The 27,944-nt window shown below is 32.1% G+C and overlaps 1 protein-coding gene across 1 annotated transcript in view; it reads left to right on the plus strand.

The window, feature by feature from the left end:
* Positions 1-27,944, plus strand: part of LOC148229808 (uncharacterized) — a 92,074-nt gene that overhangs the window by 39,878 nt on the left and 24,252 nt on the right. The window contains exons 5-6 of the mRNA XM_088197928.1: positions 14,814-15,001; positions 26,230-26,446. Coding sequence (XP_088054054.1) covers positions 14,814-15,001; positions 26,230-26,446 — 405 coding nt within the window. The remainder of the gene's footprint in view (positions 1-14,813; positions 15,002-26,229; positions 26,447-27,944) is intronic.

Genomic DNA, 27,944 nt, shown 5'->3' on the forward strand with positions numbered 1-27,944 from the left:
TCATTTTTGTTTTATAATTTACATGCATAAATATTGACTTAACTTGTTTTTTAAAGAACAAAGATTTTTCATTTACAAAAATAAACATTTACCGTAATAATATAAATATACTGTATATTACATATATTTTTTCATATGTCCAAATTTATAGAAATTTCTCGGGAAATTTCAACCAATTTCTCATGTATCGATAAATGAGGAACATTAATTATATTGTTGTGTTTTATAAAGTATGTAATAACAGCATGCTCTTTAACCTTTTAGACGCGTTAATCAAAAATAAATATAATTTTTTTTTTTTAAATGCAAATTTTACCTTGATATTGTGTTCAAGTGTTCTTATTTTTTAATTTTTATTTATTTAAAATGATATTTTATGTTTATTTACAAAAAATGTTGTTTATTCGCAAAAAATGTTTTTTTTTCTTAAAAACATTTTTTTTACTGATTTTTGCGTAAAGAGATAAAAAAATAATTTGGGCGACTTTAGTCACAGACAAAGTGTTAATATTCAACGAGAACGTTAATATTCAATGAGAACGCAGGTATTCAACAATCACTTCATTGGACACTTACTTTCTTTAGAGACGTTTTCTGACACTTTTACTGACATTCATACGTGGAATCATTAGTATGAACTTCAACCAAGACCCAACTGAAGATCGTTGAAGATTGCGCAAGCTGCCGCTTCTCTCTTCGCATGAACTGGTCCAGTTCGACGTCCGGAATCCAGAGTTGAATCCGCTTCAGAGACACCTGGAGTCTACAGACGCACTTTACGAATCACTAACGTATACAAACTACGTGACCATCTCGCACAATAATTAATAAGACAATAACTTTATTTTAAACAAAAATGAACACATTGACATGAATGTCATGCTTGCACTACACTCTCTGGAAGTTGTCCGAACCAAAGTTCAACTGAAATCGGCCGAGGTCGCCGACTTCAGTCGACTGAAGAATTCGTTATGGTGTGACATTTATATAAACCGATCTAAGAAAATACAAAAGGATATTCGAAACTATTTTTTTAACAAAATCAAGTACCACTGATTATTTTTTAATTATTTAATTTTATATGAAAAAAAAAATATAATAACGATATCTGTTAAAATATAATTAATCCCTTTTGATGCCCTAAAATATTCAAAGATGTCAGTAAGAGTCTGTTCCCCGATAAGCATGTGGTATTATAACTTGACCACGTGACCACTATGCAGCGCTCGTCATGCGTGTTGACCATAGGACGTCTACGCGCATACTGAAATTGAACCGAGTTACTCGTTCTATCTCAGTTTGCGAAACACCATATCATTATCTCTCTCACTCTCGTCACTTAACACGCGAGAGAGCGAAAGAGGAAGTATCTCACCACTCGCGCTCGAAAGAGAAGCTCCGACTTCGGTCCCTTTGAATCGGAAATAATGCCGACAATGTTCGGAAGCGCTCGAAGCTGGCCAAGTCGACTGAATTACCCTTACTTTACCTCCCGTTCTTGGTAACCTCGGACAACTACCGAGAGATTTTAGAGCGGGCAGAACCGAACTCGACCGAAGTAACCCACTATATTCTCCATCCATGGCCAACCTTGGCCAACTTCCAGAGAGTGTAGTGCAGGCATCAGGACATATTAATGGATATTGAAATAAAGTATTGATCAAGTATTCGGAATTGTTAATTTATTAAAAATATTATCCGTTGACTTTTCAACAACTACGATGCTAGAATAGTTACATTGCACAAAATGCTATATATTTGGTAATAAAGTATGCGCGCGGGAAATACCTCAGCATATTACTTCTCGTAGTACAAGCTTGCTATATCTTCGATATTAATATTTTTCACATTCCGCGTACATTTATCTCGTTTACTCGTTCACGCTTATTTATTGCGTCTTGGCTATGAAGCCATATATCACGAGTGCTATTAGCGAATATCAACACGCGTGTCGTGAACGCCAAATACAGGGGGTGTAAAAGTGAAACGTTGGGCCTTAAATATGTCTTATGCTCAGTCATCCGTGTTCGGAGTTACGCAATTTGCGTTTCGATCTTGTTAATATACCGAAGAGTCACATTGTGATCGAGATCAAAGATCGATTATATTCTAGTATCTGGATTGTAATCTAATAAGTACGTATGTATTGTATTAATATTAGTTTATTTTCCAGACCGCATCTTAGTCATTTTGTGATATGCGGGATAATAGAAGATTGAATCCTGTAGATGTTGCATAATTTCCCATAGGAGTATATTATATCCAGGATTGTGTATAATTTTATTAGAACGTACCCTTTATTCTCAAAGTATCAATATTTTATTTGATGTGTCTGATGTGACATATGCCTCACATATCAATACATTTTATTTATAAATTTCACTATAAACTAATATTATGTGTATTAATGTAATTCTTAAAATTCCGCAATACATTGTGTCCAATATGAGGCAGTGTTTATTCGATAATAAAAACGATTTCGGTCGTGAACCGTAAATTTTCGAATGAGCGATTTTCAACGATTGTTACCGCTCGTTAACTTTCACTCGGGGTTCATCCGCTAACGGCTGGTTTAAATTTTAACCCTTTCCGCCGCTGCGTGCAAATGAGACAAATTAAACGATGTTCGTTAGTGTCGGCTCGTATTCACCTGAAGAAATTTGTTAATTGGTTTGTGTCGTTTAGTTTTTTTGCAATCAATTTTATCGCGTGAGGGCAATATAATAAATGACATGGATGACTTCACTGGTTTGTGTTACTCTCGCGTTAATATCTCATACTATTTTTTAGTATTTTTGTGATATGCTCATCCAACATAATTTTTCGTATATATAACAAAATAACTTTAGTACCAATAGTTGGATTGATTTATGAAGGTGTTGAAAGAGAAATGGTTGCTTCTTTTCAATACGCACAACGTGATAACTTTCGATATGGCGTCGCAAAAATATAACGAAATAACATGATTTGTTGTGGAAAACTTTTCCTATTTTATTATTGATAAAGTTAATAAGAAAACATTTTTAATCCCATACATATAACGTGGTAATACTACGATATAAAATAAGGCGAATTAAGGTTAAGTTGTAGTTTAATGCACAGTTTAATAAAAACACTATTTACATTTAAACGTCACGCTTCAAATAAGTTCTATAATGACTGCTTGAAATTCTAATCAGTTTCGTAATTCAGTTTTAATATTAAACTGTCTACCACTGGATCGTGTAACTTTTGTATAAAAGCATAACCTTTCGTTTTTTAATTAATCATATATTATCTTTATGACATAAATTAATTTAACGCATACATTACGTGCTTAACGAATGTTTCGACTTGTTACTATTACACGTAATTTATTTTGCGGCTATGTTTATTCACGTGTAATCAGAAAACGTTTTCATCCCTCGCGATGATTACACGACGTGGTCTCGTATTCTTATCTTGATTGCTGAGTTCGCTTTTTACCTTTTTAAGTCTTAATGGATTCGCATATTTATTTCTTTATTATCATTACAAATAGTGTTGTTTGACGAAAATAGTTACAACATTTTTTTTAAGGCAATAACTAATTATATTATTTCGTTAAAAACTGCACTATCAAGAAAATTACATTATGAACTAAATTTAGTTACTGGTACGCGAAGTGGGTTTTTTTATTATAAAAAACACGCTAGCGTAATATTCTGATATTTTTATTTTAAATAAGTATTATTTTTATTTTTTCCTATGTATTCATAGCTTTGTATGTTTATATATTTACGTTCACACACATATGTTTATAAATTTACAAGTATTAAATCAATAGTCTTACTAATAGGCACTAAATTCACTATGTAGCTTAATTACTATGTGACAGTCCATTGAAGATAATCGTATAAATTCAAATACCCGGAAACAAGAAGCTATCAATGTCGCTGTAAAGCTTCACGCTCCCTTCTATGTGGCGTCTTTCATTGTAATTTGTATGTGTAAGTTATATGGTTAAGGAAATTGACCGCTTTAGAGAAGAAACAAAAGGAGATTCAATTCCATGTGTGTACATACAGGCTTGGCCATAATAATGGGGCACTCCAGTAAATGTGTTATAAAATATTGAAAATTAGTGAAAATATACATAAATATAAAAAAACTGACAAAACAAATAAAAAATAAATTAGGTTGTATAGTGTTTATTTTAAGCTTATGCAATCCTTTTTTACATACTGTCAACTAATGACTTGAAGGGGGACGGAGAGACAATTTTCTCCATTCCATCTGCAATTGAAAAGTATTGGGCAAATTTTTCTTTTAATTTTGACCATAAATGACGCAAACTAACCCCTGGTTTTTAGCTAAGTATGGCACGCAGCGTTTTCTTGCTAGAATCATATTGTAGCGTGGTCTGTTCTTGGAATTATTTTCTAGCAGGAATACATTAAAGTGGATTCCAACATTGAAATAAAAATGTCACTAATCATACTACTCTCGCAAATGCATATGCTTCCTACCCCTGCTGCTGTCATGCAACCCCAGACCACAACGCTTCCGCCACTATACTTGACTATAGGTACTACGCAATCGGTTAGATATTCTTCTCCGACTCTTCAACGCACGTGTACTACACCAGGAGTCGCCAACACTTAAAATTATTAAAAAAGTATGATTATTTAAAAAAAATATTGCTTTAGGAATTTTTGAATAAATTAAATTTTATATTGTTTTTATATTAACCAATTTTAATTTAAAATTTCCTTCGCGTTGGATTCATCAGGCCAAATGACTATCGTCGAATCTCGGTGTTTTTGGGTCCACTTTAACCTTCGAGTTTCATTTATTTCTGAAAACCATGGTTTTTGTCTATAACAATTAAATTTTCTAAAAATATTGTAACATAAGGGTCACTTTAGCGAGACCGAACAATTAGATCTGCAATCCTTTTTTTTTAAATAAAATGAGCAATTTAAAATGACAAATTCTTTTGTATAGTTCTCAAAATTACGGTTAAAACTACCCACTAAAATATTTCGGTAAGACTATGCACTTGTAAAGAGCTACACGCCATTTTAAGGGGTGCCCCATTATTATGGCCAATGCTATATATAGTATGTGATTATAATAATACATTATATTATTGTAGATATTTTTATATTATTGAACAACAGAGAACTGGATGATCGTTGAAGAGTAATAGTGATTTCTATAATGGACGCGAATAATCGACCAGAACGGATCGATCTACACTTACTTCGATTGATTACAGAACGTCGAGCTTCGAAGGAATTTCGGGCACCCGTATTTATATTCGAACCGCAGAGAAAATTATCAATAGCGGTTACTGCTACTCCACATTTTTCATATTTCGAACAAGATAAAGATAAAAAACCTCTTTGGATTATTGAAAAAATGAGAATCTTAAAGGATTGGAATCCAAACGATTGTTTATCACCGCTTTCTTTATGAAAATAAGACATATTATTTAAATATTTTTTGTAATGTTTGCCTGGTAGTACATTAGCCGTTATGCGTTATCTTATTTACGCGAAACTTTGTGCTAGACAGTCTTTCGCGTTTCATTGCTTGATTGATCGATTCATAGAATTTAGTATTGGTTCTGAATTTAATTTATTTTCATAGAACTTTTCAAGAATACTTGTATAGTTTCCTACATTAAAATATAAGCAGGATTGAGTCTATTCGCAATGTCCAGGAATTTTCTGGAGACGCCAATGTCTCTTAAAATGTACAGCCATTAATTCTGCGGAGCCATTAGGATATTTTTTATGGTATATGTACATATTTTAATATGCTATAATAAAAAAAAGCAATCAAGCGACGCATTTTTTCTGGGTTCGCATTATTGTTATTTTGTGCACGTGTATGTTGGAGAGGCAGTGGGGTCACCTCATTTCGCGCGGTGGGCGCAGTAATTGAGTCATTAAATAGACGGAAACAAGATGGCGACGCGGTGTCTCGTTTCGGTGGCCATTTTTCAACGTTTTCACGGGATAATATGACAAAAACGGGCTGTCTCCATACTTTCGCCATTTCTCTTGTCTCGTCTTCGAAACGTCACCAAGGGCGCATAGTGCTAATCGTGCCTTTTAAAACTTTTTTCTCCCCATCTTGTTTTTGAAATCCGATTCTCGCGCTCGTCTTGATGGATTACTCTTTCAGTCTCATTGTATGGGTTGCTGGTATTTTTATTATACAAATATTCTATATATATATATATATATTTATTTTTAACCAAACAAAAAACAGAAAATGAAACGTGGCTGGACTATCATTTTTCAATTATGATTCTTTGTCGTTTAATTTACACTCGGATGGGCATTCAGTGGGATAAGTATTTAGGGTGGGTATAACAGAGTAATTGCTTACTTTTTTGTATCTTTTGCGTTAATAGACGCCTGTAGGTATTACGTAGGCTCACAAACACATTAAAAATCATTCTCAAAACTAATAATGTTAATTATATTAAAAACAAATATAGTTAATTTAATTTAATTAATATATCAAGTGAGTTATAATATAATAATTAATATTGTAACGTACAGGCTATCTTCTATTTGTATTCTATGCTTTGACCCAAAATGAGACGATATTCAAAGCCTGGTTGGACATAATTTTTTTTACTATATAAAAGGTTGACGAAAACATTAGATATACAAATTGACCTTTCATTTTGGTGTTGTTATCGCTCAAGTTAACATCACAAGACTGATTGAGCTGAAAACGTATTAAAAATAGAAGCATCCTACTTTTCTTATTGGTCTATTTAAACCTCTCTTAAATGAAGAGGGCTATACCGTCAAATGGAAAACAAGCGTCAAATACCAGGGCTTACACATAGACTCCCAGCTTAAAATATATATTTTAGAACTTCGCTTTAAAGTCTAAAGGGCTTGCCGCCATTGCGGTCCTTAGACCGATAATTAATATAAAAAGTACGTAAACTATAAAAAATCTGCCTGGAGTAACACAAGTAATATTTTTTCAAAATTACAAGTCATTCAATGCTATACAAATAATATATAACACATCTTTTTATACTAATTAAAAAAAATGCATATGAATCTTAAAATACCAACAATTAAAGAACACTGTAATTTTCTTACTAGAATATTTTATAAAAATATCTCACGAAACCACACAAATCCACCAAGCTCTTGTATCTGATATATCTTTAGTTATACTCTAAACTAAAGAAACACGTGCTTTTGCATTTAATGCTTGTATCTAAATTTAATATTGTATTTATATGTTGTCTTTAGCCTCTAAACTTTAGAGGCTAAAGACAACATATAAATAATTCTATTTCTTTAATGAAATGAACTCAAAAACTATCACTAAATTTATTTTATTTTTTTGTTTTTTTCTGAATTTTTCTTTTTCTTTCGCTTACATTGTAAAAGGGTTTTTAATTTTTTCATAAAATTATATCCAAAAACGTTTGGTCTTATATTCTTATTTTCATTTATAAAAATAAACTAATAACTAATTGTAAACATAAAAATGTTTATAAAACAGTAATATTAATATTATATATAATTAGTATTTCTGTAAAATTATTTGTCTTATTGAAAAAATGAAACTGATTAATATGTTGTGTTATGTTGCGGTTAGGTCAGGTCGGAGGAGGGCCGGATATAGGTTGGATTTTGAGATCGATCAAGTTGAACTTATAAATATTTTACTGATTTATGACCTCTGATAGGTTTGAATCTAATGTCTTATCTGAATTCCACTACTAATATAATGATGGGCCTATTATATAATATTTGGTAGTTAAAATTCATAGATATCATATTTCAGTTTCGCTCCTCATTTTCGCCATCGAAATTATATAACGTGTCTTTTGATTTATGTAAAAGTAACGCATCCATTAGCTTATCTATTACATCCTACGCGCTCGTTTAAATGGTTGTTTTACAATTCTTTTGAACTAATTACCCTTTCATTGATATTAAAAGACATTTTCATGCTTAAACTTTGTGGATTTGCGCGTGGAAGCGTTTTTGTGTATTGACGATCTTTTTGCAATTTTTCTTCCATGTTTTAATTGGTTAATGTATATGTATAAATTATTACGCTCTATAATGTTTTTTTTTATTATTTATACGATACTAGTTTTTTAATTAAATTACATTGAAACTACAAGTAGGTTAATAAATTGCTGTTGATTTTATTCAATTGAGAAAAAAATCATTTAATTATTTATAAAAACTGGATTAAACTGGTAGTTGCATATATAAGTAGTTTTATACCAGCTGTTAAATAACGGATGGTAATATAATTAAAATGTCGACAACTCGAGTTTGATTGATTTACTAATAGTTTGCTTAGTGAAATGAAGTTCAAAACTTCTAACCAACATTTGTTGTAATTGTTTTAGATTATTAAATTATATCTTTTAAACTGATTTACATAATTAAAACATAAAACCGTATGTACACACATTAAAAAGCGAGGTATAATTTGAAAGTTTATTAACAAAAATCAGGAGTGAAATTGAAGAAGTTATATTCATGTTGAAATTTATTTGTGTGCAAATAAACACTGAATAGGTTAAGTCTCTTTTACGTAATCTAAGCCCAATTGATACGTTTCCATTAAGAACGTTATTTTAATCCAATATAGAAATAAATACAATACTATCATGTCTTGAAGATTAATTAATAATCAATATTAAATATTATTACAATTCTTATAAATTATCTCTAATAGGTTTTCTTGGTATTCCTTAATCTCTATATATTTACGTCTTAGAATTATTTATTTAGTTAATTCATTACATGTAATCTAATCCTATTTGCTGTTGGTAAATGATTATTATCCTTATTTGTCCATCGCCTTTTTGTAATATTGTGATACAATATCAATTTTTAATCATTTATACCAATGTAGAAAAGAAACAGCTCCGATAAGCTCAAGACAAATAAGTCCAGATGATTAAAAGCTCATGTGGAAAATTTGGATTTCATTCTTATCTTTTAATAGTGGCGAAGATAATTACTATTATATGACTTTAGTTTACCGAACGAATCTCGTTCTCGACTTGTCTTTGTTTGTCTCAAAATCTTTTAAACCATTTTTAACCAATCTGCATACTTATATGTAATAAAGTCACAATGCTCACGAATTTATTTAAGTAAAAAGGTGATTTACGAGAGTCCAATGTGCTGTTTTTATCGATGCACTTACATGCTTCTACGTTGTTTTATTTTTTTTTATGGATCTCACTGAAAATATATCTCAAGAAACCGAGCATCGTTCCATATGAATTAGATTTTATAGCGGCATCGTAAAATCTTGCCGCTTTTAACACACCCGAGAACCCTTCGGTTGAAAGTTTCAGAGATTCCCACTTACGACACTCTTATAAATAATATTATGGACCTTCTCTGTCGTAGGTATGATTTATTTCGCTTCACTTGCACATATGTATATTATAAAGATGTATAGTATAGAGATCCATGCAATTATATTTTCAACCTTGCTTTGTATTGACTTCATAATATATCTAGTTCAGTGTCGCTATACTAAATATCAAATATATATATATATATTATATAAAAAACATTTTAGTATTATATAAAGATTCTTCATTGTGCCAATCACTAATCTACTGTAATATTTGTTAAATGGTAAATTTTATATCTTTAACTTGAGAACTCATATTATATTAGCACTATTTATGCTTATTTACCTTCACTGTTCTTATAAATAAAAATGAGTGTTTATTGTGCAAAAATATTTATAATATTCATAGGAAGGTGTATTATCAAGACTGATCTTAGGCAAAATTTCAATCAATATGTTTCAATTAAAGAATGGGATTGCAATACCTTTATACTACCGGTATTACAAAATTAAATACCGATAGTACCGGAATTTTATTTTTCTAATCCGTACTCGTTCATTTTTAAAATGTTTAATTATTAACACTAAAACCCGACCAACCCCGACGGAGTTGTGTCTTTCTGCAGTACAACAACGCAGTTTGTCTAATATTGCTAAATTTATCCTATTATATTTGATATTTATAACAACCATGGTCATAACAACCAATAGCCAACAAAGTAAATAATGAAAAAAAGCACGGTGTAGTTGCAGAAATTCCTGAGTTAATGCTGCAGCTGTGGACTTTTTCAATGGCTTTCTCAATAAAGTATTTTTGTCTGTATTTAAAGTAGTATATAATATAAACTTTACTTTAAAAAATAAAAGCATATATATTAGAAAAAAAATATATAAAAAATATACATGCATGTGTAGGATGTCCAAGTTTCATATTTATATTTGCATTAATTCAAACGATTGGCCAAATGGTGCACGCGGTGCAGAGCCAGAGCTTTCCGGAGATGAAAACCAGCCTTTTTCGAGATGAAATAACCTTCGCGTTCGGAATGCGCGATTGGAAAAAAATTCACGTTAGTAAATTTATACTTGTGTATATAATAAAAGACCGTGTGGAAATATTTTCGTGCTTCTTCGATGTAAACGTGCGTTCATTTAAATTTCAAATTTTGCAGTTATTTACGTGTATAGTATATTTTAGTATATTATGTACTTCCGATGTCGAAATTGGATTTTTTCGTTCGATCTCTTTCTTATACAGATGCAGCTATAGATGTATAGGATTAATACATTAAATTTAAAATTGTTAAATACATTTAGTTTCTTACATATTTATTTAAAATCTCTGATAGCTTTTACTTATGTGCCAATGTTTTTTTTTTAATTAATTGCATTATAAATATTTAGCTAACGACTATATCAAGTTGAATGCACCGGTTTCCGTTCGATCATCAAAGTTAAGCAGCAAGGTGACCGCTTGCGAACACCACCGGGTGTCGTTGGCCCTAATACGACAGGTTAATCACTTGTCTATCCAAATGATAAAAAAAGGATTAAAAAACAAAAAAAGGAAACGAGGACCCATTTTGAGCTGTAGAACTAATTTAACGTATTTTTTAAATTTAAAAAATAATGCTACTATTTATATTTTTACTTTTTGCATATGTACTAATTCTCCAAAAAATATCAATATCAACGTTTAATTTTTTCAATAAAATATATATATGTTTTAAATGATCTCTTATAACGTTATTTAAAGTTATAAGAGGTTATAATAAATTATTTTTAATACGTATTAATGATTTTTTTCTTTATAATGTAATGCTCTCATAATTAACATTACATTTATTGTCTGTAGCATTCTATAGAGACGCATAATTTATATTCTTGTTAATCGTATGATTTATAGTCTTCTCTTTTTTGTTGGCAATATGTATTTATACACCACTACTCATTATGTAATAAAATATGTCACCATGGTGTACTTAACTAACGATTAACAAATGGTGCTCCATTTTCGCGAGAGGAATTTTTGCTATATTGCTAACACGTACATACATCGCTGACGAATGCCGACAAAATGGCTTCCAATTTCGCAGGCGTAGTAGCATAATGGTGCTCAACTTGAACAAATTACCCAAATTTTATGAAATATGCTATAGCTATATTATAAAATTTATATCAGATAGTATGTAAAGTCATAAGTAATGTATATGGGTACTGAGTCGTCGCGTTCTTAAACCAGCGCGCATCAAAATAAAAAACCGACACATATATATATACATACAGTCCGTCCAAGATGTGAACGCTCATCGATATAGTATTGGTGAGAAATATTTTAGGGTGACCATATAAAATTACACGTTCAATTAATTTTTCCTTTTTAATTTAATTTGTTGCTTATTTTGTTTATTTATATACATATTTAACTCAAAAGCATGAGATCAGTTTTGGAATCAATCTCCAAGTTGAATATATGTTTAATATAATATTTTAAAAAATACCAACAGGAATTGTTTTATTGATTGCAAAATACTACAACATAACACTTTATAATTTTTAATTCAATTTCTAACGTATGGTCTCCCTACCATTAAAACAGCCCTGATTTAGTATTGGTAACGTTCTCCTATCGCTGTAAACAAATTCGCGGAAAACTGTATATGTATGCATGCATGCGTATACACACCATTATTTCCAACACAATGATGAGCGTTAACATCTTGGATGGACTATACATCCGATACATAACCATCGAACTGTGGGGACCACACAAATAGGTCCACATACAAAAAAGGGCAATTGTTTCATTATTAATGACCGTGATCAAAAACGTTCATGCATTAACAATGAGACAAATATCATGGCACAAGAGAGATTTCTTCGACCACACAACACGAGTCGTTACAAAACCTTTTGTGACAAAATGGTACCGAAGAAGAATTTGAAAGTCTGGACAAGCAAAATGCTACGAAGTGACTGCAGCGATTGGCTAGGAGATCGATGCACAATCGCGATTGCCCAGCAAGCGTGCAACCCCTAAAGGATATAAGCCCGGACTCCGATGAGGAGAGGGCAAACGGTCGGAGACAGCAGAGAGGCAGACGGTCGGAGGCACAATACAAGAGACGGGCAGAGATGAGCAGAGAGCCAGCGGCGCATCGGTCAGAAACGGCAGCGACCCAGTCAGAGAGAGAAGATCTACCAGCAGCCATCCGGAGGAACCAGCCACGCACCTTCACCGACAGACCAGAAGATCACTCCTGAAACTCCCGAACGCAGCTACAAGAGCCCTGAGACATCACCACCAGCGCCACCTTCATCGCAATTGGGAGAAACGTCACGCCGTTAATCGTCCATTTGTCACATGTAAATATTACGTAATAAAAATTCTATCTAGATTCACACAAGAATCAACCACCGCGAAGTCAACCAACTAGGGCTACGCCCCCTAAAGAACCAATTATATATACATTAACCATTTGAGTGAGTGTTGAAATGTCTGCACATATGTAGGTAGCACTTGCTATTCAAAAATTACTTTAATTGTTTTTTTTTAATTCCGTCTATTTTCACGAGGTTTTCAACTCCCGCTACTGAGAAACAATCTCCATTTTGCCATATAGTTGATACAATACAGTTAAAACTCATTTTTTCGCTGACGATTCGTCTAATAAATACTCAAATTTGATCCAAACAATTTTGATTCACTTTTGAAAAAAATTGCACTAATCTTCAAATGTTCAATTTCAATGCCTTATAGCCCTTTCGTACCTCTCCTTTTCATTTTCTCGTCGTAACAAATGTTTTTTTGGCAACAATGCGTCCTACAAGTTTTGCTACCCTTAAACGACGTTGAACGGTTGACACTGATATATTTTCAACACCACCCTTTTTCCTTGGCAGCAAATTACTGTTGAGTAAACTTTTTATTTATTTTACTTGAAATTACTATATGCGGATCCCGTGTTTTGATATAATTATAGGACTTCCAGATCGAAGCTTATCACAATTTACTCCTGTATCTTTAATTATTCTCTTATTTCGCCTAGTTCTATTGTCTGATGAATTGAGTGACAATTGCAGCTCTTTTTTCTGCCATCAAATTACTTTTCCGCCCCATTGTAGCAAGAGATTTTTATTTTTAACGTCCACAAAACCAACGCATATATACAGCCCAATAAGATGAAACTAAAGAAAAAAGGAACAATATTTTTCAGATTGTGATATATATAGTTTTATAATACTACACGTAAATTATTGTACATAGATAAAAAAAATAAAATAGTAAAGCTTTCGCCATCGTATATTTAACAGTTGGACTGGATTAGTCACGCTTGTCGATATTACGACCCTTCACGCAGAATAAGTAAGGGCGAGTCTAAAAAATATGTCATAATATTATTATAATACAGAAAATTGTCTATTCTTTAATTGGGTAACAATATTTTTAATAGTTATAATAAAAGGTTTTGGTCTTAAACTGGTATGATATATACAAATATACTATAAACCTACGTTTATACATATATCCATAACCTTTTATATAATAGTATTTATTTTTTGTATTGTGATATTATTATAGTATTGCTTTACAATAATAAACTGATAATGAAAAACCATTATATTGTTAGGAATTCTATGAAATAACTCAATTGATAAGAAAAATAATTCGAAACGGAATTTCCACTGAATAATAATAGACATTTACATTATGGTTCTCGCTAATACGATAATAATAATAACATGAACAACAGAGAAAATCTCATATAATATGTGACTTGGGCATTTGAATCTGCTCGAGTATTACGATTATGAATTCGCAATATATCTTATTATATTATAATATATAATAATCATTCATGTAATATAACGTAATGCCTTTTCATAAACGCTATTTTCGCCCACGTCATCAATCACGTAAATTCCGTATAACATACGTTTCGAGAACTGATCGTCGTTTATTGATTCTCTGACGAAACAAACAGCTTCCGCACAGTATGGTAGCACCACGAAATACACTTTACGGTTTCAAGCTCTTTGTTCGACACGAGTGACACGACTTAATTGGCGGCGGGATGCTGTATCGATTAAATGCTACGTTTTGATTTTATTATTATGAACGTATTCTTTTGTTTTATATCGCTATGAATACAGACATTCAATATTGTTTTTAATTACGTGCTTTAAGGATGAAGAGTTAATTTTTCATGTAGTATGTTTTATTTTATCTAAATTATATTCTCTGTGAAAACATAACACAATATAGTACAATATAGTGGTTATGGTGACTTCCAAATCGTGACCAATATTGCAGGTGGTTCAAACCTCCAACACTCGATGTTTTATTTTAAGTAAAACGTCGATAAACATACTAAACTATAAAAATATAGATTGTTTATTATCGTTTTATTAGATAGTTTTCTTTGGCTATATTATTGCTATTTTTAATTCAAGTGTATTAACTTTTCCAGGCGTTAACGTCTTTCCGGACGGCAGGAGAGTGAAGGAGGAAGCAGGGGCCGGAGCTTTAGATGGCATCGAAGGGTTAGAAGGGTTCGGCTTGGCGCTAGGAAGAAGACCGTGGTTGGGTTTAAACTCGTCCCTACACCACCAGCATCGGAGAATTTTGGCTAAGCACGATCCCGGACCTCCAAGACTTGTAAGTTTTTCACTTTTTTTCACATCCAAGAAGCGTCGAATAATTATTTTAGCTGCTCTCGAATAGAGGGAAAATATATCTCAAATTTTATTGCGGTGAGGTGTATGAAAGAAACGGACATTTTTATGATTTATGTATATATGTGACGTTGGGGGCGAATACATTAAACCCTTTTTTGTGTTTTCGCGTGCATCGTTGAAGATATATTATTTTGGAAGAGAATTTGCTTGGAATTTGGAAAAAAAAAAAGTTCAATTTTAATTTAATTTATAATAATTTTAATAAAAATATCGTTCTGAGTAAAGTTTATAATTTTATACAGCTGTATCGTTATTGTATAACCCCTTTAGACTTACTTAGGTTACTTAATTTTCTAAGCGAATTATTGAGAATTTTTTAGGCAATCGCAAAATATACGAAACTATATTATTCTCGGGATTGTAAGTTTTCGTTCTACTTTTTTAATGTTCATGCTTCACAAAAACATAAACATATATAGTGATAGATAAGGTTTTTCACAAATTTTCTTATATTAATGAGGTTAGATATATTATTATCATGAATTTATTAATCTTGTATTTTATATCCTATATAATTTTATCACTGAACTTTTAATTTGATCCTTTACTTAGTTATCGGAAGGCTGCGTCGTCAGCAAATATAATAAGATAAAGGAGTTAAACAATGGTTTACGCCCTTTCACAATTAAATTATAATTAAAACACGTACTAGAAAAATCAGCGGAAAGTTAACATAATTGAATAGCACTATGTACCTAAGAGTAATATTATGTAACTCTACAGTGCACTTAAATTATAACCAGTAATATTTTGTACATACATATAACTAAACTTTATGTTTTTTATATAGAAGAGCAATACGGAAATTAATTATGATATCTAAAAAATATTGTAATTATTTAAATCCTATCGTATTTTTTTCCCATTTATCACAAATTTAAGGGAAACTAAAAAATATTGTATTATTATATATACAACCTATTTTTTGTTCCGCAAAAATATACGCGAAGAAAGCCTTTTTGTACTCTTATGGCTTCCAGTCTGCTTGTCTGTATTATTCAAATTCCTTCGTAAGACCAAACTATGTTCGTTGCATTTTTATTCCATTTCTATGCAACTTTAAATAACGTTGAACACATGTCTCATACTATTATTTTCCTATATATTTTAATAGTTTTATATGAGACTTCTAGTAAACAACATAAAAGTTATAAAATGAATAATATTGATCGAGATGTACGATTTCTACACATTGAATTTTTAAGGTTTTGTAAACCTAAGGGGTGTGACTTCGCAGCCTGGAAGACGCAGGTGGAAACTAGTGAGAATTTTATTAGATTATATTACATATATCGCGGCTATTTGTCTTCCGGTGATATATTGTTTCTCGTGACCGTTTCGTAACATAGAAATATTCATTCAATGTACCGGAGATTCCTTGCGTGTTATTTATGGGGGAACCCTTTAGTTCTAGTCGTAACGAGAGCCTTTGTGTAATCGCACTATCTTCTAGTTTATCCTATTGATAAATACTCACTTTTGGTCTAGTTTCAAGAATAAGATCCCCACAAATTAGTGCTCTGTGTGGTCACCACAATTTTTTTTTATGAATATTTATAATTTTTTTATGAATTTCTTAAATTACATATCAAAAATACTATTTAAATTTACTGAGAAATATAATTTAGGAAAATTTGCTTGTCAGTTGACGTATCGACAGGTTATTTATAAATTTGTTAATGAAAATCGGACGATAGATGATGGCGATTTGGTAGCTTTGTCTGAGTCCCATCAAACGCATAGTTGCGACATTCTTCGGATGCAAAGTTTTAAGTAATACGTATACATTTAAGTTTAATGAAGATGATCGATCATCGCCCAAACTTTAAACCGGAGGAATTCGCCAAAGTTTAGGATGTCTAGCGGTTCAGCTACGTTTAGCTATAGCTAAAAAGGTTTTGTACAAGTTTTCAACAAGTTTATAAAGTTTATTTTCATTGGCCTAATGTTCTGTTATATATATTTTTTGCATTAGTTACTGAAATTTCATTGTTTAATTGAGCTTTCCCGTGCTGTGTCTCGCTCGGGGTTGTTACGTGTTATTCGTTCGATAATTAACTAATCCTTATTCAAAGGCGTGTTATGTTACACGTGTGAGCGAATTTAAAACCGTTTCGAACGTGTACTCGAAGATTATACATTTGGTATAAATTCATGATATACATACATATATGTAGTTATTATAATATTACATCTTTTTGATTTAAGGTTATTTTTCAAGCATTTTAATAACCGAAACACGTTTTGTGAAAATTAATTAATGCTTGTAAAAAATTTAAACGCCTAGTTTAATTCAAACCACCACGAATAATACACATGTTTTTTGTTGTTGTTTTTATTAAACAACAGGTCATAGAACTTGCTTAGTTTGTAAGCCCCGAGATTGCTTGTTGATGTTATCTATGCGAATCTTTTTATTATATTTTTTTCTCTCTTGTGGGGGGAAATCTTCAAAAGACGCCAGCGACGGTGTAAACGGCGACCGATTCCCCCTCTTCTGCCACCTTCCCGGTTACTGGTTTTACGCATGGCTTCAGTGGAGGCAGCTGTCCTGGAACTAGTGCTCCTCTATCCGTGGCTTGGAACTGGGTGTTCCTTCTTCTACCTGAGTACCTTAAGAACCCTTATTCAGGGTCCGGGATAGCCCTTCGGCTTCTCTGGTCCATTTATTTGTCGGTCATAACGTACGATGCGAATGTTTGCCAAGCAGACTGGTGTGCCTCTCAACATGGAAGGAACTATGCTTTTCGGCGACACTTGTTCGTCAACTAGAGCTTTTTAAGGTTTTGTTTTTTCTCTTTCCATGCTGGGCGGTTGAAGATCATGTGTGCGGCGTCATCGGGTTCACCTTTGTAGCAGTAGTGGCACCCGGGTTTGGTTTCTTACCTATTTTGTGGTAGTTTAGCACACCGTTTATTACTAAATTTTAGGATGAGTAATAAGTGCTATACACAAATTTGAAACGAGGGTGTTTCACCCCTATCACGTTTAAATGAGACACAAAGTCACAGTACATTTTTAATAATTTTATTCTCATTAGGCGTTGACAATTTCAATAAAAAATAAGCGTTTAATACAACGCCTCTTTAACTACATATATTTCTGCTCGCCCAATAGAAAATAATCTTATAGTTCTGTAAATAGACCATAATCTTTTATTTTTTATTACAAATCTGTCCATCATGACTTGACAGGTTCTTCTTGCACATTTTTTAACATATAATACATTACACGTAGTATCAAATTATACCATTAAATATTTATAAAAATAAAATACTATTGTGGTGCATACTATTCTAAATATATTTCCAGCTCTTCACAGCTATCGCTGAAAACATTTTTGTGTTTGGCAAGCGTTCTTAAGCGCTGACGTCTTGGCCGCGACGGGTAAGAATAAGGGACGCGATCGCGATCGCGACGCGGACAGTCTATAAATTACAGCTGAAAGTCGCTGAGCTTTGATGGACTGCTTATAAATAATCTTGTTTACCACTGGCTAGTAAAAGTAATGTAAAATAATTTTAAAATTGGTCAAGACCGGCCGATTTTTTTATTTATTGAAAATACAGTTTATTTTAGCAGCTCACAATTAATAACTACTTTTTTGAATGGAGTTTTCTTCATAACTGTGTATGTTGTGTCTTATTGCGGTTAACCCATTGTCGTGGTGTTTAATATTATTATACAGAATAATTTTTGTATCACCAGTCACAATTTTAAATGATTATTTTTCCATTATACACCGATGATTTCGTGCAAATGTCAAGATTGAACTCAGTCATCTTAAGGCGCGTACACATTAGGCCAACGAAGGCTAACGAACGACAACCAATGTATTGGGACGAACGTTGGTCGCCAACCCATTGGCGTTCGGCCTCTCATCCCCATCAAACCATGAGGTTGGGGCCAAGGGATTCGGCCATATTTTTGAAAACATTTTTGTTATTATGAATTGATACGTATTATTATAAAGTAGCGTTTCAATTAAAATTTAACCGATCAATATTATGAGGAAAGAACAGGATTTATTAGTCGTCGCATGTGCAGCATTTATTTTACTGCAAGGAGCTGATCAGAAAAAGAAGAAAAAACCTCTCCTTTCAAATGTAAGGAGCAGTGTGGTGGGACAAAATTAATGTCTGACCTTAGTATGGGCTATTTCATACTTTTTTTACGAATGATTTATCCTGCAAAAAGACTTTATCAGCACCATTCCCAGTTTTGTACTCTTCTTTCATGGCGAAAAAATAATATAGATATCACCGATTCTCAGACTTTCAGTCTGGTGGTTAATACTTGCTTGTAGGTTTTATTATATAAGATTGGCTTACTCAGTTGGTACAGATTTTCCCCATTGTAACGCATTGGGCTTTATGCCTGTCAAGTTACAACGGAAGAGTTAATAAAAATAAATTAATAAATTTGGAAATACTGTTTGTCCGTTGAGTGGATTGAACACTCGGCTAATTCTTTCACCGTTAAGATTTTGCTGTACTACCGTTTGTAATATATCATCATTAAACTTAAAGTGACTTTCAAGCCTTGTCTCATTCGCTATAGTTCTCAGACCATTTTTGTATTTGATTCACATTTACAGTGTTATAACAATAAACCTTGCATAGTTAAATTGATTCACAATCCCCGCCGAAAATATTAAAACATAATATATCTTACATTAAATTTCAAATCTGGTCTAGTAATACGAGAGAAGCAATTCAATTAACTGTGGTACATAAACCTCACCTATATCACAGAATGAAGCATAGCGTGATTACTTCTGATTAAATCGAAAATACCGCATTATTTCGTAATATTGGATTCGGTACTGAATATACCATTTTTTTTTAGTAAAGTTTGCTCATCCCTCTTTTATGAACTGCAATCCCAATAAGCTTAAATGTCCGTTTCAATCTAGGTTCTCATTAATAAGAAAGTCACTTCTGATTCTAGTAATGCACTGTACATATGTGATAATAATCACTTTTAAGATTTTTATTACAGCTCCTGAGAGTTTACAACTTTTTTGTGCTATATTTTAATAATCATTTTTAATTGTTTAAGAAGCGGCAGTAAAGTTCTTAAAAATTTAATAATCGGATGTAAAGTTACTATTGCTGTCATGTTTAGTTTTAATGTCTTAATCTCGTCAGTTTTTGAATAGATGGTCTACGATGGTTGATTCAATGTAGTTAATGTAATAAGATTAGGTACTTTAATTATGCGAGAGGCGTGGTATATTGGGGGGCTGTAGAAAAATATTTTTAAAACACGTTAGCTGAACGGAATTAGACGGAAAAATAATCATTGTAGATGTATTCTATTGACTTTTCGTGTAATGTTTGAAACTTGTAAGGTTGAAACGTCTTACAAAATTAAAGTTTTGGTTTGAATTAAGTTTCGGCCATATGTTTTGGTCAGTAGTACTATTCCATTCGTGACGCTCTCTCTTTTTTTGTACTAAATATAACTATCATAAAAATCTTGCACAATACAATATAGAATATGTCATACAGGGATTTCTTGACGTCTGAAAAGAGTTTTACTATTTTACTATAATATATGTACATGTCGTATAAATGTTTTTTCCTCTGTTATATGATTACACAATATAAACTATTCTGTTATGGACCTTTGAGCGCAACATAATCTCATTTTATCCCAATATTCGTATCTAGTAGCCGGAGTCGAGACCGCTTGAAATATAGCTTATTTTAAAAGATAAACAAAGTTAATTTAATAAATAAACGTGAAAGATTCTCTCTTATTTTTTTTAATTAGCTATCTCTTGAATTTAATCATATTTTTATTATAATTGTCCGCTCACTTTTTTAGTAAAGAAATGTGCCCATTTTTCTCTCGCATTCCTCGTAAATAATACCACTTGATCGAAATATATTTTGACAGCTTTTGGACCATGAGCTACGCGCTTGTGCACAATCATCTTTTCGCGAAAGTTGTATTACTTTGGCGAAAGTTCGGTCTAGCGGTGGTGTAGGAGCTTGCGAAGAGTGCGAAAAGCTTCCGAGCGCCATTTAAGATTTGCTACGAAATTTAACGTTTACATTTTTTTGACGTTGCGCGATTTTATTTTTAATAATACTTTCTGCCAACAGTCATGGTTGTAATAATATCGAAATGGGGGAAAATGTGCTCTTGGCAGTGTTTACCCTGTTCATAATGCTCTCAAGTATACTATGAAAAGAAACATTGCGAAATTTGTCGTGTTAATATTTTACCATCGAGGGCAAATATTATTTTATGTGTTCACACATCTTTTATAACCGTAACAAAAATAGCTTGTATTTATGGCCGTTAAGCTATCATACATTATAGCAATATTGATTTTGTTGAACCATAATAATACAAATACCAGTTATTTGCTTATCGAAAGTATAATATAATTATTACATATCAATAGAAGACCAATAATCAAGGGAAGTACACACAATTAGTATAAATGAACGGAATGGAATATATCATTTTATTTATTTGAATTAAATTAATATCGTGAACTAAAAAGTTACCCCAATGCACTATAATGGTAATAAAACAACACATAGAAAAAATAATAAAAAACAATAATATGAAGCGGACCAGCTCCTCGTAGCTGACATTTCACAGATCAATGTGCAATGCCAGCGTATTAAGGAGCCTGATGGCGACAGCCATAGGCTGGTCAGCTATTACGGACGTCCTGGCTCTAGCAATCATCAAAAGATTTTCGAAGACGTAATTCTTCAAATATAGTTTGATTATCGACATCACCCTTAAGTAGTTTAAATGGTTCTAAATGAACTGAGCAAATCGTATCCCAACGCTCCTAAAACAGAAGGTGCTGGGATACAAGAACAGATAATAACTAAATAACCTCTTATAAATGTAAAATAAATAGCATGATGAGTAGAAGATGAGATTAAGACACCCGAAGGGGTGAAATATTCTTTCGACAATCGGCCGCCATAGGTTACAAACTGTCTACGATCGCTCAAATAACTCGAGAATAGACGATGTAAATCATCCAAGCAATCGAGGTCTGACATTTTATTTTAATAATAACCCATGACAAACCTTGTCGAAGGTCTTCTCAAAATTCGTATATATTACGTCTACTTGAATTTCTGCGTCGAGAGATTCGTTACCGTTTTGGTGAAAAACAGAAGTTATTACGATTAAATGGGCGGGACGAAACCTGTGCTGTTGCTTTTTTAAACTTGCTGAAAGTGATTGAAGAAGTAACTGACAACATTGCGACTAGTCTATAGTTCTGTATGCACAAGTTGTCAACTTTTTTATGAATAGTGACTTTTGTCTTTTCCAAAGATCAGGAAGTGGTGACTTCTTGAGAATCAGATCAATGACTATCTGACTTCGCAACCCTTCAAAATTAAATCGGGAACCAAATCAGGCCTAGAAGAACGTCTTCAATTTCTCAAAACCGTATTTAAGATCTGGGCGCTCAGTGTCCTCGATGGTCAATACTAAAGACCAAGTTTAAGAATAAGATAGCGATTGAACGAAAGACGAAATTCTTCGAAAACAGAATGAAAATATTGCGCAAAACCGTCAGCAATATATTTTATGAACCGTCCAATGTTTTTTCGTCGAAGTTCATCACTTTCGGCGTCGACTGAGAAGCGTGTTTCTTGAGAGAAGATGGATGTCTTTCTTTCATAACTTATGGAAGGCGTGTATTATTTTTTGGAATGAAACACTCGAGGGCGCTTTCGACTTATAGAATGCACCTCATATAAGACCAATAGGGCAGATTAAATATCAACGCACCCACTCATTCAATTCCAGTCCATACCTAAAAGTAAATTATTTAAAAAATTAAATTATTCAACAAGTAGTTGAAACGATGTTGTCGTTGTTACGACCTTTAAACTATACACAAATGAAAACAGTTTAAAGTAAATATTATTTTAATGGTTTATTATGTTCGTCACATCGAAGGTTTGTTTTTTGGGCCACCTCTATAGTTATTTATGTTCTCCCAAACGCGAAATAAAGTAATCAGGTATGTTTTCATGGTTATTTTTATATTTTCTGCTGAGGGCGAAAATGTTTTAAGAAAAACTTTTATTATGAACGCGGTTCTTTCAAGATCAATTGACGCGAAGGGGATATTTTTTCCTTGTTCAGAAGTGACATATAACGTGATAAGGGTCCAGACGTTCAGCGAATGCTGAGCAGTTTCAAACAATGGACCGCGCTGCGTTGTTTACGATAAGCGAAGGCTGATAGGGTATTCTTGGTTTAGTACAAACAATTTAAATAAAGCAGAGGCGTTTTAAACAATAACGGATATATATTGGTAAAAATATTTAAAAAAAATGTTAAAGAGCAAATAAAGTATTAAAATCTCTTATATTATAAAAGAAAAATAATTTTGTACTCCAATTGTTGTTTTTATTTTTCACAAAAAAAATACTATAACATAATATGTACATATATTTAATTTGTAGAGTTGCAAATGCAAATATAAATACATTCACAACATAAGAGAGCTTTAAAATGAGAGCGTTAAATCTCGCTTTTACTCGGCTTATCCAATGAACAGTAACATACCTAGCGATGAAATCTGTTCATCGTATATGCACATCGTCGCCACTTTGTACTAAAAGGATATTTTCTTTAGAATTTTACACAGAAAAGCTACATATTCGATAATAGCACACAAAGCAGCAAAGGGTCACCTGTAAAATAATTTAACCCTGATAAGTCTACTGTGGTAACATTGACGGTTGGAATTTGTGAATGTCGCATTTTACTCGGGTCAATCGTTGTGAATGGATTTTATGTATATTATATATACTTATTCAGGAATATTGGATGCGAGCGCGGTTTCATAAAGGAAGTGATTTATAATATGTATCTCTAACGCAAAATAGTGATCCATGTTTAACATTGCGGAAGATGTGTGCACAAAATTTGCTTCAGTATGTATTCAAGGGTTAATTAAATTAAAACCTCACTCAGATACTACTTGCTTGTACGGTATATTAGATTAAGATTCATTGCGGTGTGATAAACTTGCGATTTGGATCGCTATAATGTTGGTTATTTCTGGAAAATAAAAAGCAATGCTTGGCCGATCTTAATAAGATTGTAGATCTGGAAAATGTATGTGTATGATAACGTCGTACCCTGTGGTATATATAATATTTTAAGAACCCACATTCGCTTATATTTATTTAAACGTTAAATCAAGATTACTTTGTTTTACCAATAAATAAATATACTAAAAATAATAATATTAATATCTGGCTTAGTATTTTGAATTAAAAATAAATATTAAAATATCCCTGCCGTAATCTGAGTTAGTATGTTACAACATTAATAGCTTAATAGTCTGATTTATATGCGCATATAAAATTATCTAAAAATATTTTGCCTCCTCTTATAAGAGGTCTATATTTTAAATATAATTGTTCTAAGCACCTTCCGCTTCCGGACGTGCTCGCTTTAAAATGAAACGCTCTACGTTCAATTTGTTACTCTGTTAATCGTATCGCGCTGTATGCACGGTGTATAATAATAACGTAAAGAAAGGAAATATATTTAATTATAATTAATTTATTTTCTAGCCACCGGTAATGAATTCCTTACTGATAAAGTCGACCGTTGAAAAATAAGCATTTAAATATAAAACAAGATGGCCGACAGCAACGTGACAACAATTTTCATTAATTTTGCAACATGACAATAATTTTCATTAATTTTTCATGTGCGTTGATCGATATGATAAATATAAATATTCGGATTGTAAATTAACCAAGTACTTTTTAAATATGAAAATGAAATATATACATAGTCTATGTAAGGATTACATTATATATAAGGATTATAGGTATACACTGATTAAATTATATGAATATTCATAAAAAATCTTTGTAATGAAATGTTCAAATTTGAATTTCCATCGAACTGCTCCGAAACCGAAAAGTGAGATTTTTGATTTTTAATACATCAAAATTATCATTGTTTCTAATTTAATGCACATATTAATTATATTTGACTGAATATAATTGCTCGAATTGCAAATAAACCAGGTACGTTTTAAACATGAACATGTAATACATACTTAAAGTTAATATCGATCAAACCATATAATAAGTTTAATTCACCTAATAAGACGTATTTTTATTTATTGATATTTGGGGACCGCGTGTTAATGATTGTGATACAGGCGGTTATTTTACTTACAATTAAAATAGCTCGCATTGAATTCATCTAGAAATTTTGTCTGCTCAACGTTGACCTAATCTTCTGCAAGCCTAGTGACGATTTTTTTTTAATATACAATTAATTTGAGTCATCTGTGGATGAGGCCGGACTTGGTAAAATATTATATGTATTATAAAAAATGTGTTTTATACTACAGCTGTACTCAATAGAATGTTTAATATGTTTTTTTACGTTTTGTTGTTGTAAAAGATAATCAGTTAAAATATGCGTGTCGTTAAAGTGGTATAGCCAGATGATTTACGCATTCCGTTAAGTTCAATACCATGACAAAATATTGAACGGGTATACATTGGGTTAAGGTTACGCTCATGCGGGGTAAATGATCGTTTTAATCTCAAGAATATATTCAGATTTTTCCTTAAAAATAAATAACGTACGTATAGTCGCACATTGTTAGGTTTATGTCATTTTTCTTCGACTTTTACCCTCTGGCTAGCAGACAGACATTTTGTGTCTTTTTTAGCTCTATCGTATCACGAGAGTGAGGTTTGTCGCAATCTATAATGTGTAGTTTTTTGCAATCGGACAAGATCGATCGCAGCGGAGTGATGCCCCATTAGTCTCTGATAAATTAGATTTGAAAAAAAAAAACAGTTTCCATGTTTCTTCATCATCCTCTACCAATTATTTTCCCACTCGTCTTAAATTTGATTCGACTGTTCTAGCACATTATATAACACAATATATAATCACTATAGAATATTGTATTGGCTTTGAGGCTCATTATTTATTACAATAATATATTATTATATACTCTGGTTGTGCTTAGTATGCCATACTCCAAAATATTCAGCAGCTATAATAAACATCCAGACATTGTCAATGCAATGTCTTATCATCTGCATCAATATTTATATACTTATAGTATATGTATTAATTTATTTTTTATTTTTTCAACAGATCAAATTGGGCGAAGGAATCGAGCTTCTTGAGGAGCAGATTAGATCGGTCAAATGGGCTGATTACAGGAAGCTGACGAGGAGTTTGGCAGCTCTGCTGTTCAGTCCAGCAGAATTGGCCACGTGTTCAGTGACAGGTCAGCGTTGGAGTCGAGCTGGTCTCGAAGAACGCCCAACCAAACCACCCCTGGACAGACACAAAGTACAAGCTATAATATGTAAGTTTTATTTTTTAAATTTGAACAATGCGGATTTTGATAACATCGAAACTGGCCCCCTCTTTCACCAGCTGTCGGTTTTTGTATATATACAGTTTCGCGTAATTATCGCTGGCTTTAACAAAAAACAAAGGGACGTTTGAATGCTTTATAAGACTTATTACTAATGGTGTTGGTACAAGTGTGGGAGGTTTCGATCTTAGGTCGATAATGGAATTTTGAAATGGAACTCGAGGGGTAAAATTAAAACGTATACGCTCATCCTTTGATTTATGTGGTAGACACGTTCCAAGAAATATCGCGTAAACCGAGGTATAAAACGAAATTTGAAATAAAACAGTCGAATAGTATTCACGCGTACTTTTTAACGTTTTTTGAAATTATAAAGTAAACCAGCATAAACTTCGGCGACATGCGTGCACTCCGAAAAGCAATTCAGAACACATTGCATGGACAGTGGGAGAGGTTTCAGATGTAGGTCAAGTGCAATAAGTTATTAACTCATACATCGCCGCGCTACATGTGTGGAACTACATAAAATCAGTATTTTACATTTTTAGAGCAATACGCAAACAATGATTCAGGAAAGGCTTACTTTTAATAAAACTTTATTTAAATTAATTATGTAGCCTTTGTGATTGACAATTTTTGATTTTTATTAATATTGAAATTAAAAAAAAAAATGTATATTAAAAACGAAATACTGTTGTAGTCAATAATAAGTGAGTTTATATAATATATTATAAAACCAGCGCCTCTCAAACTGAATCAATTTACCTTTGAATCAAAAGTGAAGTCTACCAAACCTCATTGTAACACGTACAATTCTGTTTTAATGTTTTGGTTACGTGTGACCGCGCCCGGTTAAATAATTAATCTAGGTAAACTGTGTTGTTTCGATTGTTTGTAGGTGACAAGGGTTGCTATATATTGTATGTATGATTTATTGACGTATTCGACATTTCCGCCAAATGTGACTTTGTAGAATATCCATTAGGTTGTATGATTAATAATTAATACCATATCGTAATCGTAAGCTCAAAGTCAAAATACGAAAAACACGTTTTTTTCGTTCGCGGCATTCAAGTTTAATAAATAAACATTTTCATGTAATAGTTAAATTGCTGATTCTCTTCGCAATAAATTTCAATCGCTCTTTTTACAGTTTGCTTCTAGTCGGTCATTAGAATGATCAGTTTTATGGACGTTATTAACTTTTTTTACTCAAATATAACGCGGTTTTCAATGTTGTAATATTCATGGTAATAAGAACGAAAATTAAACCGGTACTCTGATTTATTACTTGTCAGATAAACTCCATAATGGATGATTTTTTCACCACCTTTATTTTAATATATTATATATTGTAATATTTTCAAGGCGCGGCGAGGATTTAAAATGCAAACGTATATATTATTTAATATATTAGGGTCCGATCATGAATTCAAATCATTATTAATCTATTATAAATTATGAAAAATAGGGGGTAGAATTCGCA

This window comes from Plectrocnemia conspersa, unplaced genomic scaffold, assembly GCF_051122295.1.
Source record: "Plectrocnemia conspersa isolate PC_06_02 unplaced genomic scaffold, ASM5112229v1 ptg000011l, whole genome shotgun sequence".
In the NCBI taxonomy this organism is placed as follows: Eukaryota; Metazoa; Arthropoda; class Insecta; order Trichoptera; family Polycentropodidae; genus Plectrocnemia; species Plectrocnemia conspersa.